At 37.5% G+C, this 13,638-nt stretch overlaps 1 protein-coding gene across 1 annotated transcript in view; it reads left to right on the forward strand.

Moving 5' to 3' along the window:
• LOC106875269 (tectonin beta-propeller repeat-containing protein 1) overlaps window positions 1-13,638 on the forward strand; it is a 66,985-nt gene that overhangs the window by 12,933 nt on the left and 40,414 nt on the right. The window contains exons 2-6 of the mRNA XM_014923356.2: window positions 4,951-5,206; window positions 8,305-8,490; window positions 8,940-9,062; window positions 10,691-10,813; window positions 11,345-11,522. Of these exons, the coding sequence (XP_014778842.1) occupies window positions 4,970-5,206; window positions 8,305-8,490; window positions 8,940-9,062; window positions 10,691-10,813; window positions 11,345-11,522 (847 nt within the window). The 5' untranslated portion in view covers window positions 4,951-4,969. The remainder of the gene's footprint in view (window positions 1-4,950; window positions 5,207-8,304; window positions 8,491-8,939; window positions 9,063-10,690; window positions 10,814-11,344; window positions 11,523-13,638) is intronic.

Here is a 13,638-nt window from a genome sequence, read left to right on the forward strand (position 1 = left end):
ATATTTATATATGTATATATCTACTTCCGGTTTCGTTGTGGAAAGACGTGCTTTTTCATTCTCCTGAAACAACCAATAGAGTTTGCCTTACACCTACCTCTTTCCCTCTCTCTTCCATATCTTACTCTTTTTCTCATCTCTAACCCTCCCTTTCATATCTTCTTCTTTTCTCACTTCTCTTTCCCTTCCTTTGTCTCTCTCAACATCTACCTCTCCCCCTGTCACCTCACCCTCTCCCTCATATATTTTTCATTTCCCTCTCTTCTCACTCTGTTTCTCCTTTCCCTCACATCCTTCATCCTTTCCTGTCTCTCCCTCACTCTGTCTCCCTTTCTCTTCCCATCCTCTCCCTCCCTCTGTCTCTCTTTCTCTCCCCCTCCTCTACCTCCCTCTGTCTTGCTAACACCCTACATCCTTCTCTTTCCTTCATATCACCTTCTCTCTTCCCTTCATAGCACCTCTCTCTTTCCTTCATATTTCCCTCTCTCTTTCCCTATTCCCCTCTCTTTCTCTTCCCCTCCTTTCCCTCACTCTGTTTCTCTTTCTCTCCCCCTCCTCTACCTCCCTCTGTCTTGCTAACACCCCACACCCCTCTCTTTCCTTCATATCACCTCTCTCTTTCCTTCATATTTCCCTCTCTCTTTCCCTACTCCCCTCTCTGTGTTTCTTCTTTTCTACCCCACCTCTATCTCTCACTTCCTCTCTATCCTCTACTTTCTCCTCTGGGCTTAATAAACAAAGATGACACCAAAGTGGGAGAAGATAAGAATTGAATCTTCTGTTGCGAGTATGGATTATTGCTAGCGGCGATCTACCAAACAACATCATCACTGCTGCACTGGAAAACAATGGTTTTTGTAGAACCATTGATGAGATAGAGCGGAAGAAAAATGAATTCATCCAATCCTATATGCTTATCTGACCATACATTGACACCCTGGATGTCATAATGGAAAAGTATTGTGGCAAGTTTAATAACGATAGAGAAAAAGAAAAGGAAACAAAACTCGGAAGTCTCTTTGATCCAGTGGTTCCTCAAAAGAATGGGTCTCCCACCCCTGTGAATGACTAGGTAGAAAAGAATAGGAGAGCCAAGGAAGCAGCAACTAGAAGCCCCTCTGTGCCAGTGGTCCAACAAATGAATGGAGCGCTCACCCCAGTGGACAACCTGAAGAAAAAAGTTCCAACCACAAGAAAAGGGAGGACAGAACACGAACACAGACATAAAGAAGGAAAGGAAGAAAAAGGAAAAGGCAAAAATGAAACAACCAAAGCCGAAACCCCAGCCCACCAAACAAAAAACATAAAAACCCATGGAGGATCCAATGCAATCCAAAACCCTACACGAAAGAAGAAATTTGGAAGGCACTCAAGGACCTGCAGATTTTACCTGCAAGGCAAATATTGGCAGAAGATTTTGTATCTATGTGCCTTGCCTGTGAGGACCCTAGCTGAAGCTCCTCTCCATCTTACCTCTTGTATGCAGCATACATCGACACGTCTCCTTTCAAGCATCTCTACAATCTCACTAGACTTACCTTTTAGTGTGCCTACATTGACTGTGCCAACTCTGAAAACTGGCAAAGGAATGTGGGGTGAAGCTTGGGGAGGAGAGATGTTATTCAGTGCCTGAAAAGAAGAGGGAGGTTGCCGTGTTCATTTTTTAGGCATGCTTCATCTGTTCTCACTTGCGACCTGACATCATTCAAACATTCAAGTGTGTTAGGATTAAGATCGTAGCCCTACTAGAGGTAGGATTAGGTGTTTTAGGTGTTAGCGACATTGTGAGTATAAGCATTATGGTCATTGTAAGAGGCAGAGCTGATTTCAGACACAGAGAGAGGAAGCAAGTTTGTCCATACATACACACGAGCATGCACACACATACACACAAGCATGCACACACACACACACACACATACAGGCAATCAAGCACACATGTACAGCCTGTTAGCTGTCACCTTCAATTGAGATGTGCATGGAAAATTACTGGGTATGCATGATACCTGAAGGTCTAATCTATCATTAATCAGGTTGCCCTGATCTTTGTACTTTAAAATTTCACATGTTTCCTTAGAGCACAGCTCACACCCATATCTACTATTTCTATAAGGCTGTGCTTTTCTTATTATTTCCCATTTAAGGCTAAGATGGTGGGAGGGGGCGGTTTAGGCAGTTGGCACCAATTACTAGATAGAATAGAGTAACAATGAGTTTGCATATGTGCTGTGAAGACATAAAGAAGGAAATAAAAGATTGGAGATAATAAAAGTAAAAAAAAAATAAAAGTATATACTAAAACACATACTACAAGAGATTATAATTTTATTTTATACTTATCAAGAAACTATTGGATGAACCAATGTACATGTCTCCATACGTACACACACATATATACACACACATATACAAACATTTATACATATATATTTATATACATACAAACACACATACATATGAACACATACATTCATATATATACACACACACACACACACGCACATCATCATCATCATCATCATTTGGCATCTGTTTTCCATGCTGGCATGGATTAGACAGTTTGACTGAAACTGGTAAGCTGGAGGGCTACACCAGGTTCCAATCTGATTTGGCATGACTGTTACAGCTGGATGCCCTTTCTAACACCAACCACTCCAAGAGTATAATGGGTGCTTTTTACATGTCACTGGCACGGGTGCCAGTTATGTGACACTGGCATCAGCCACAGCTACAATTTCACTCGGCTTGATGGGTCTTCTCAAGCATGACATAACACCAAAGGTCTCGGTCACTTATCATTGCCTCTGTGAGGTCCAATGTTTGAGTGTGCTTTTTACATGCCACTGGCATGGGTACCAGTTACATGACACTGGCATCGGCCACAACTATGATTTCATTTGGCTTGACAGGTGTTTTCAAGCACAGCATACTACCAAAATACTCAGTCATTTTACATTTCCTCTGTGAGGCCCTACGTTCAACAATTATGCTTAACCATATATATATATATATATATGCGAAAACCTGTTGAGGCAAGTGAATTTGTAATTTGAAATTTGAAATCTGAGATCGAAATCGAACCGAATCCAGCGAGTGGCACCCATGCCAACCTCTACTTCATTGAACACTAAACTCTGCTTGCGAAGACCTGTTGGGGCAAGTGAAATCGGAATCGAAATCGTAAGTGAACCATACTCGATGACTGGCACCTGCACCAGTGGAGCACTAACAGCACTGTCCGAGCATGTTTATTGCCAGAGCAGCTGTCAAGCTTCCGTGCTAGTGACCCGTAAATAGCACCATTTGAGTATAATCGTTACCAGAGTCACCTTCTAGCACTTGTGGTGGTGGCATGTTAGAAAATCATTTGAGCGAGGTCGTTGCCAGTGCTGCTGGACTGGCTCCCGTGCAGGTGGCACGTAAGAAACACCTTTTTGAGCGTGGCCGTTGCCAGTACCGTGTGACTGGCCCTCATGCCGGTGGCATGTAAAAGCACCCACTACACTCTCGGAGTGGTTGGTGTTAGGAAGGGCATCCAGCTGTAGAAACTCTGGTGCAACCTTCTGGTTTGCCAGTCCTCAGTCAAATCGTCCAACCCATGCTAGCATGGAAAGCGGACGTTAAACGATGATGATGATATGTACACAATCTTACATATATATTTTTACCTATACATACATGTGCACATACATGTATATATATTTACTTATATATACATTTATTGGCTCATCCCATAAATAATATGTTTTTTTTTTTTATACAAAATAAAGTTCTTTTTTAATCTAAAATATACTCTCTTTCATTTTCTACAATGCTCTTCCATCTATCTGGTAGACTTGCAGGGCCCCTCTTCCAAAATTCACTTGTCTGTGATGAAAAATACTCCTCCAGTATTGTTCTGACCTTGTCTACAGAATTCATATTTTCTCTGTCCAAATGATTTTGAAGACTGAAGAATAAATGATAATCAGATGGGGCAATGTCTGGTGAATATGGTGGGTGGGGCATTGTTTCTCATTCAAACTGTTGCAGCCTTTGAAATGTTATCCTCACTGTATGTGGTCAAGCATTATTCTGATGGAAGAACACCAAAGATAGTCGTTTTTCTTCTAGCACTGACTTAAGCTGTTCAAGCTGCTCGCACGAGATCGCCTCTGTTATCATTTGGTTTGGGTTTAAAAGTTCAAAGTGGACTATCCCACCAAACAGATAACACCTTATGTGGGTGAAGACCTTCTTTAGCCTGGGGTGCCAGTGTTTCTCCTTTCCCTACCACTGTCTTTGGTGCTTGACATTTTTATAGAGAATCCATTTCTCATCACCAGTCACTATTCAGTCCCAAAAAGGTTAACTTGTGAGACTTGACAGCAAAGAAGAGCACACACTCACTCTCTGCATGTAATTAGTCTTGGAAAGTTTGTAAAGAATCCATTGACCTAATTTGCTGACTTTTCTGATGACAAATCCAGCTAGTTCCTCAACGGTTATGATGGAATTTTGTTCCACCAGGGTTTGCAGGACGTCCTCTTCAAGCTCTACAGATCTTTCAGGACAAGGCTCATCTTCTAGACTGTAGTTTCCAGCTCGGAATTTCTGGAACCACCATTGATACTGGCTTACACTTATTGTCTGATCCCCTTATACTGCATTAATATTTCTCACACTTTCCTTTGTGTTGTTGCCTTTATTGAACTCATAAAACAAAATATGTTGAATATGCTACTTTTTCACTTCCATTATAGCTTTGAAAAAATAATTGTTAAAATCGAACAGCACTCTTCAAAACTTGCACTAAGAATAAGCACAAGGTAAAATTACTACCTGCTTTTATAGCAAGTTGATGCAGGTAGTTTATACTGTTCTCCTCTGACTTTTAGTTTATGCAACTGAAAAAATTGCATTATTTATAGGATGACCCAATATATGTAATGTATTCTGATTGTGTTACAGGATCAATGGGAAGTAGCCAATGCTTGGGTCACCACTCTGGCTGGTCAGCTGGGATGGCAATGTGTTCACACTCTTCACAAAAGCCAAGTATGTACAACAAGTTAATAAATCAAGTTCTGAGTATACATCACACTTCAAGAGAATCTCTGCCACACCGGACTGTGCCTGGGGCTTGAGCTGTTACCACCAGATCTACGTTTATGTTTACCCATTAGAAATACCAATTCGAATACAAGATAAAACGTATGAAAATGAGGTATGTATATTCATTCATATCCTGGTGGAACTTTTTCTTCTTAAATATCCTAAGTTTAAATTTATTATTGTCCGAAGATACCATATAAAATATGATCTTCTCCTTTTCTTTATATACTTTTGCTAATGATTACTCGATACAATTTACATCTCTCATTTTTTTTTCTTTCTTTTTGGTTTAATTACTTAGTCACAGGAGAAAAAGCTGGACCTGTAGCTCCTTTTAGAGCCAATGAGATTAGTGAGAGGGGTGAGGAAGTTATCCTTAAACTTGAAACCTGGTGCAGATATTTCCAACAGTGTAGCCTTGATTACAAGGCACTTAAGGACCTGGTGATATTAAGCAGGATGATGGGTTAAGTCTACCACTTACAATGCCTTTGCAGTTTGATAAGGGTTTGGTTTCTTTAATTGTAATTTTGAAGTTACTAGTCAGAAGATACCATAAAAAGAAAACAACCACTCCCTTTCCTTTTATAATTCCTTATCCTTTTACAAATGATTGATAATGCAATTGACATTGTTCACTTGCACTACCTTCTTCCTGTTTAGGTAGGTTTTATTTTCTTCTCTGACCTGAAGTTATCAGATCCTGAAGATCCTGTACAAAATATGGTACTCTTTTGTAGCTCTTTAGTCTTTTATAAATAGTTGATGATGCACTTGGTATCTTCTTCATATTCTGGTTTTGTTTTCTTCTCTTTTCCTAAGTTCAAAGTCTGAAAATTCCATAAAATAGTCTGAAATATAGTCTGAAAATTCCATCAAAAAATATGACTTGCCCCACCTCAACTCCGTTTTTTAACTCTTTATCCTTTTATACAAATGATTGGTTGTAATAAATGACACTTCTCTATTGAACGCCTTCTTCATATTCTAGCATTTGAAATTGAATCTCTATTTATACCTTTACAAATAACAATTAAAGAAAGACTTGGCAAGAGAATTTGCAAATGTTGTTGCTAGGAATGTTGTAGAAGTGATTCAATTTTCACTGTGGTACAGTGAAGAAAGCATTCTTAAGATTCTTCCTCGCATTCTAGCAACACATTCAGTCTTACAATACTACACCCTTCTTACTCATAAACAACAAATGAGTTTGAACCAATAGGGGAGCCTCTTTGTTGACAGTTGACCTGGCAGAAATAACAGTCAAAGTTCCTTGACCAACAAAGTAGGGAGGTGCTCTATGTTATTATTTGACTTGCTAGAAATAGCAGCCAAAGGTGATGGTAGGGGTTCTGTTTCCATAAAGACTCCCTTGTTGATCCAGAAATATCATCCAATTTTGATGGGCCAATGAAAGATACTTTATGTGGACACTGGCCCTTCTTGAAATGGCAGCCAAATTTCAAAGCCAATGAAGTGACTTTTTTCCTGTCACGCAATTGATTGAACTAGCAGTGAAAGGACAAGGAGTTAAAATCTGTAAAACTTGTTTACTGTTCAACCAGCATGTGACTGTGATGTATTGTATGTAAGATATTGTCTGCTTTGTGCACATGTGTGTGAATGTGTCTGTATATGCTATATGTGTGTATGTTGTCTGTATGTTGACTTGTGTTGTGTGATGTGTCTCATCTTGGAGACTTCCACAAAACATTAAAGTTTTGTGCAAGCCTCCAAGATGAACTTCCCTCTCTTATCAGCCCTGTGTATGAATATATGAAAGATATAAATAGATAGAGAGAGAAAGCAGGAGGAGAGTGAGAGTGTATTGTGCTGTATCTTATCTTTACTACAATAGTGAATATATATTTTTATCATCTAAATTCCAGTGATGGCGCATTGTTTTTTTTTTTTTTTTTGGTTAAATATTGACTCATTTTATTGTAGGAATTTAGAGAATAGTTATAAATAAACACAAAAAATTCCATTCATAGATATACTTTCAAATTAAAACATCTTAAAATGTAATAATAAAACTAACAGCAATTTAATGGGTAACAAAACATTTGCCAATTCTTTATTCAAATGGTTCTCATATATTTTATAATTGATTTTGTAACAACATTCCAGTTTTGTATTCTTTCCAGCAATTGCCAAAATTGGTGGCATTGGCAGCTAATTCTGATTTTATTTAGACAATTGGTATGGTGTGTGGCTGGAGATATGAGATTTCAAAATAATAAATATATAGCAGCAGTCATACAAGATGCCAGCTGATCAAATAGTTGGTGTGGTGTATATGTAGAAATAGATTCTGCTGAAGATAAAACCAATAAGTCATATTTTATTTACATGATAGCAAGGAAATAGTAAAATATGGTAATCTTTTATAAAGATAATTTCATAAATGATCAACAGTTTTTATACTAATTAATCAGACCATCATTTTAAAAACAAATAATAATTAATTGCTGTATTGTTTCTAATTTTGCTTTTGTAGTAATAATTTATCTAATTCTAGATTTTGTGGGTATTGAATCTCAAACCTCAATTATAGAATGAAATTTTTTTGTCTTTTCATTTATGAATGAGGCATTAATAGTATGTGGTAGGGTATGTTGTGCCTGTGTATATATTGGTGTACATTCTCTGTGAGTGTGTTGTGTTTGTATGCATTTGCATATGTGTGAATAATATACTGTCAGCTAGTGATAAGATTATATTGTCATCTGTTGTTGTGTAATGTATACTGTCATCTAGTGGTGCATAATATATACTTTCAGTTAACGAATTATATATGTGTGTGTGTGTGTGTGTGTGTGTGTGTGTGTGTGTGTGAGCATATATTACATTACATATCATTAGTCATCTGGTGATATGTTATATATACTGTCATATATAATGTTGTTGTTTCGCCAGTTTGGATTCAATTGAACAGTCTTACGATAAAAAGATTTCAAGTTGTGTCCATCCTTTTATTTTAAGAGTAAGAATTTGCTTTTATTTTTGCAAGACAAGTGCTTGCATAGAAGCTCAGTTGTAGGCTTTTCATGTGGTGCATTTATAGTATAAACCTTATTTTGACTAATAATTTCAAACTATTGTATGTTACCATGTCCCCTGTAGCAAGAATTTCTTAATCTTCTTGTATCAAATTGTTGATCTATCATTAAATACCAGTCTCTCTTTTACGGTTTTATTCTCTGACAGCGATGGACTCCAGTTAATGGCTTCTCTGGCAAGAACTTGCTGCCAACAGAACGCAAGAACTGGAGTGATGAAAGCGGAGAAGGTTATTATCCGAAAGATTGTTTTGAGTTGCCATCACAGTACTGGGAATGGGAGGGCGATTGGAGTGTGGATGAGAATTTTCGAGGACATTTGACTGACCGTGGTGTAAGTAAATAACCTGGCCCATTTATTGCTTTCCTCTTAATTACTATTGTACCGTACATTCTGTATTACAGCATATTGCAATGATACTGTGTCTTAAACACTCTCCTCCACACTATCCTACACTGTCATACAGTATGTTGTGTTTTCCACATTGTCCTACACTGTAGTGTAATGCATTGTTGTGGGGTATAATGTGTTATTGCATCATGTGCACTGTTAACTGTGTTCTGTATCACAATGTATTAATATGACCTCTGTAGTTCTACATAGTATGTGTACCTATACAGTATGACCAAGTTCAGTACCCCATTTTACAATCTATTACAATGTGTTTCTGTGTTCTACAATATATTATTGTCATTGTATTGTCCTACACACTCTAATAATTTGCTTTTCTCTTAAACACTGTAACATTGCTCTAATACTTTTTTGTTAATTTACAATGCTAGGGTTGGCAATATGCAGCCAACTTCCCTTCATATTGGACACAAGATATCAAGTGGAATTCTTGTGTACGCAAACGGAAATGGATCAGATTCCGGCGTTATACAGCAGTGGACTGTTGGGCAAAGGTAAGGGATTTCAGTTATTTTCTTTGATTCAATTACTTTGTTATTGTTTGAACTAATAACCTGTCTAGAATGACCAGTGGTCAAATATAGTTCACCTTATCAACATTTCCACAGCAGTGAAACCATTTTGTAATGTTTCCTTTCAAATGTGTTTTATCTTATCTTTCAGTGTAACTAGTGGTGGTAATGATAATGGTTCTTGTGATAGTGGTAATGGTGATGGTCACTGCAGTGGTTGTGATGTTGAAGTAATAGAAGTCTACTATTGCTGCTGCTAGTTGTAATCTAGAAGAGGTTAATACATTGCTAACAATATCAGCATGTTGTATGACCTCATAATCATATATATATACACTCACACAGTTACAGTTATATACACACAACTGATTTTTACTCACAGGACTGTCATTGGTATCATTCACTGTTCTATATTTCTATTGTTTCAGTCAGTGGAATTTCCAACTACTTCAAACTGAAACAATGCTTGACATTGTGTGTGTGAGGGAGGGAGAGAGAGAGTGGGGGCTGCATGTGTGATTTATATCTGATAAGATGGGCACAAATTGTGGAGACATTATTCATTTGTTGAGTACATTGTCTGCCACAAATTGCAGTGAACAAATATGTGGTATCATAGTCATTTTATTATACATGGGAATGATTATCATTCATAAAATAGGTTGCATTGGGAACAATACAAATTATTTTTATTACTATTATTATTATTATTATTATATTATTATTATTATTATTATTATTATTATTATTATTATTATTATTATATGATTGGGAAAATTGGTAGGACATCAAACAAAATGCCTACAAAATAGATTTGAAGTTCAAATCCCACTTAAGTCAACTTTACTCTTTATCCTTCTATAGTTGATATAAGTTAAGTACCATCCAAGTACTGAGAACCAACTTAATTGATTTTATTTCTCCTCCAAATAATTTGTGGGTCCTTGTCCATAATAGAACATATTATATATATATAGAGAGAGAGGTACAGGTGTGGCTGTGTGGTAAGAAGCTTGCTTCCCAACCACATGGTTTCGGGTTCAGTCCCACTGTGTGACACCAAGGACAAGAGTCTTCTACTATAACCTCAGGTCAACCAAAGCTTTGTGAGTGGATTTGGTAGATGGAAACTGAAAGAAGCCTGTCATATTTATGTATGTGTGTGTGTGTGTGTGTCATTGCATCTGTGTTTGTCCCCCAGTACTGCTTGACAACCAGTGTTGGTGTGTTTACATCCCCGTGACGTATCAGTTCAGCATAAGATACTGATAGAATAAGTACCAGGCTTAACAAAAAAATAAGTACTGGGGTCGATTCATACAACTAAAAATTTTTCAAGGCAACACCCCAACATGGCTGCAGTCTAATGACAAACAAGTAAAAGATAAAAGATATACATATATATATAACTCAGTATATTGATGCACTGCTTCTTACAGCAGTAACTCATTTTCCTTAGATTCTTCACTCCCATTAGTCATAATGTCCCTGTAAAAAGTCAGTACGCATTACCTTTTCTCTGACTAAACTATTAGATAAATGGAGAGATGATGCAGAGACAACGAATGAATGCATATGAATTTGTTATTTATTTGTCAATTGTTTTCCAGATCCCTGATCTCACCATTGAAAGCCACAAAGAAGCTTTCATTGATATTGCAGTTGGTGGCTTTGAACTTCCTAATCAACCACTTGGACACCTGTGTGTCTGGGCAGTTACAGTTGATGGTCAGGTAATTATATCTCTTTATCTCTTCAAGGTCTCAGGAGGTGGTGGTGGCAGCGGCAGTGGCAGTATTGCCATTGTTGCTACCCCCACCAACAACACAACAGTGTCAGTCATATATACATATTTTCATACACACACATACACACACACATGCACCACATTTGTAAACATCATCATCATCATCCTTACCATCATAACCTTTGTCCCCATCCCCAACACCACAACCATTCTCATTTTTACTACTACCCCTGTCTCCACTATCACCACCACCACCATTATCTCTATAACCATCACCACCTTCCCCACCAATATCACCACCATCCCCACTATTTCCACATCACTATCTCCACCTTCATCTCCACATGTCATCACCACCACCACTACCACCATCATTTCCACCTTCTGCTAATCACCTATCATCATCTTCATCATCATCATCACTACTGTTAAATTCACTACCATCACCATCAAAACCACTTCCATTCCCACAATGACCATCATCATTGTTTTATCTGAATTTTTTCTTGTCCCACAGGTATTTGTCCGCAGTGGCGTCACAAGGGATTGTCCAGAAGGTAAAACCTGGGATCATATCGGCACCAATAGTCAAAGTATTATCAATATTTCCATTGGACCTACAGCTCGTGTCTGGTCTGTCACTTGGGATGGAACTGCTTATGTTCGACTTGGTGTCTCAAGAGATTCTGTTTATGGTAAATCTACTATAACAATACTCTGGTGTTTTTTTCTGTCACAACATATGAATGAGAAAGGAAGGTGGGGGTGATAGATGAATAAGGAAGGAAGGGGTGATTGGCAAACTGGTTGTGAGAGCGTTTCAACTCTGTGTATTTGGTATTTACTTGCCAGCTCCCGTATTTAGTCACAGCCAGCTTTATGTGGCCTTAAGTCGTACAAGAATGTAGGAAAACTTAAAAATTCTTTTGAAGGAAACAAGCAGTCAAGGGATGTTAGTTGCAGATAGATTTTTCATTAAAAATTTGGTAATAAAAGAATTATTAAACTAAAATCTTGGTTTTGTACCTTCTTTATATATAGAATACATTTTTGACGGCATGGGGCCAGCTAGTTATTTATAAATTTCTTGATTTCTTTCCATTATATCAACCATAGCATACAAAAAGGAACTCTGTGCCTGCATTCTTTGTACTAAGCTTTCTTTGCAACTATGAAATTTCATTTTGTGGCACCTTTGGCAAGTGTCTTCTACAGTAATCAAGTCTTGTATGTGAAATTTGGTAGAAGGGAACCCCATGGAAACCCATCGAGGGATCATTTCTATTTTACAGTGGCAGTGTTAAATCATCACCTAATTTACATCACCATCTACCTTGTGGATACCTTTAGCAGAACTCACTCTGTTGTAAGTATTCAGGCAAGATCTTTGGTCCGAAGAACACTTCCATCCTTTCCACTAGTGTCAGAGGCCCTGCAAAGAGAGGGAGAGCATACATACGTTCTTTTTTCAGTTTCAATTTATCAAATCTATTCACAAGGCTTTGGGGCTATTGCAGAAGACATTTGCCGAAGGTGCCATGTAGTCAGACTGAACCCAAAAACCATGTGGTTGGGAAGCAAATTTCTTACCATATATAAATATATATATATATATATCATCATCATCATCATCGTTTAACATCCGCTTTCATGGGTTGGATGATTTGACTGAGGACTGGCAAGCCAGAAGGCTGCACCAGGCTCCAATCTGATCTGGCAGAGTTTCTACAGCTGGATGCCCTTCCTAATGCCAACCACTCCGGGTTGGCAAGAAAGTAATTTCAGTTTTTTTAGTGTGAAATAAAAGTCATTTTTTCATACAAAGATTGAACTTTAATCCATTATATATATATTTCCGTTTTGTTCGATGACCTTTTGCCATCTTTACGGTAACTTCATGATTCTACACTCAGAGAACTTCTGGTCCTTAATGGCCCAAAACTGAAGCAAGTGTGATTTCAGGTCACCATTATTGAAAGTTCCTCCAGTTTCATTCGTTGTTGACAGTAAATATCTGAACTGATCATTTGGTTCCTTGGAAGCAGCTCAAAATACACAATACCTTTGTAATCCTACCAAATTGACAGCATGACCATTTTTTGATGCAATTCAGCTTTTGATGTAGTTTGTTTTGGTTTATTACGCTTGGACCATGGTCGTTTTCGATTGATGTTACTGTAGACAATCCATTTTTCATCACCAGTGATGATTCATTTCAAAAAATGGTCGATTTCATTGCGTTTGAGATGCATATCGCAAATATTGATTCGTTGTGTTAAGTGAATCTCTTACAATTTATATGGAACCCAAATATTGAGCTTCTTAATATGTCCAAGACATTATAAGTGATTTTCAATTGTTGTGTGTGATATATTTCACCTCTCTGCAATCTCTCACACAGTTATATGACAATCAGATTAAATTATGGCTTCGATTCGGTCATTATTAACTTCTGTAGGTCGACCAGAACATTGATCATCTTTGAGTGAAATATCTCCGGAACGGAATTTTTTAAACCATTTCTGACATGTGTGTTCTGTTAAGCAATCAACACCATAAATTTCATATATCTCTTTGTGAGCCTCAGCAGCTTTTTTGCCTTTACAGAAATGAAAAAGCAAAATATGGTGGAAATATTCGTTTTTGCACTCCATGTTAAAATTGACACTGAACTAACGGCTGTAAACAAAATTATGCGCAATTTGCTTCTAAAGTAAACTAAAAGTAATGGCTATCAAACGTCAAAAGGAAAAAATCATAACATCAACGAAGGTCATTAAAAAAAAAAAACGTAACTCTATCTATTTGTGA

This window comes from Octopus bimaculoides, chromosome 2, assembly GCF_001194135.2.
Source record: "Octopus bimaculoides isolate UCB-OBI-ISO-001 chromosome 2, ASM119413v2, whole genome shotgun sequence".
Lineage (NCBI taxonomy): Eukaryota > Metazoa > Mollusca > Cephalopoda > Octopoda > Octopodidae > Octopus > Octopus bimaculoides.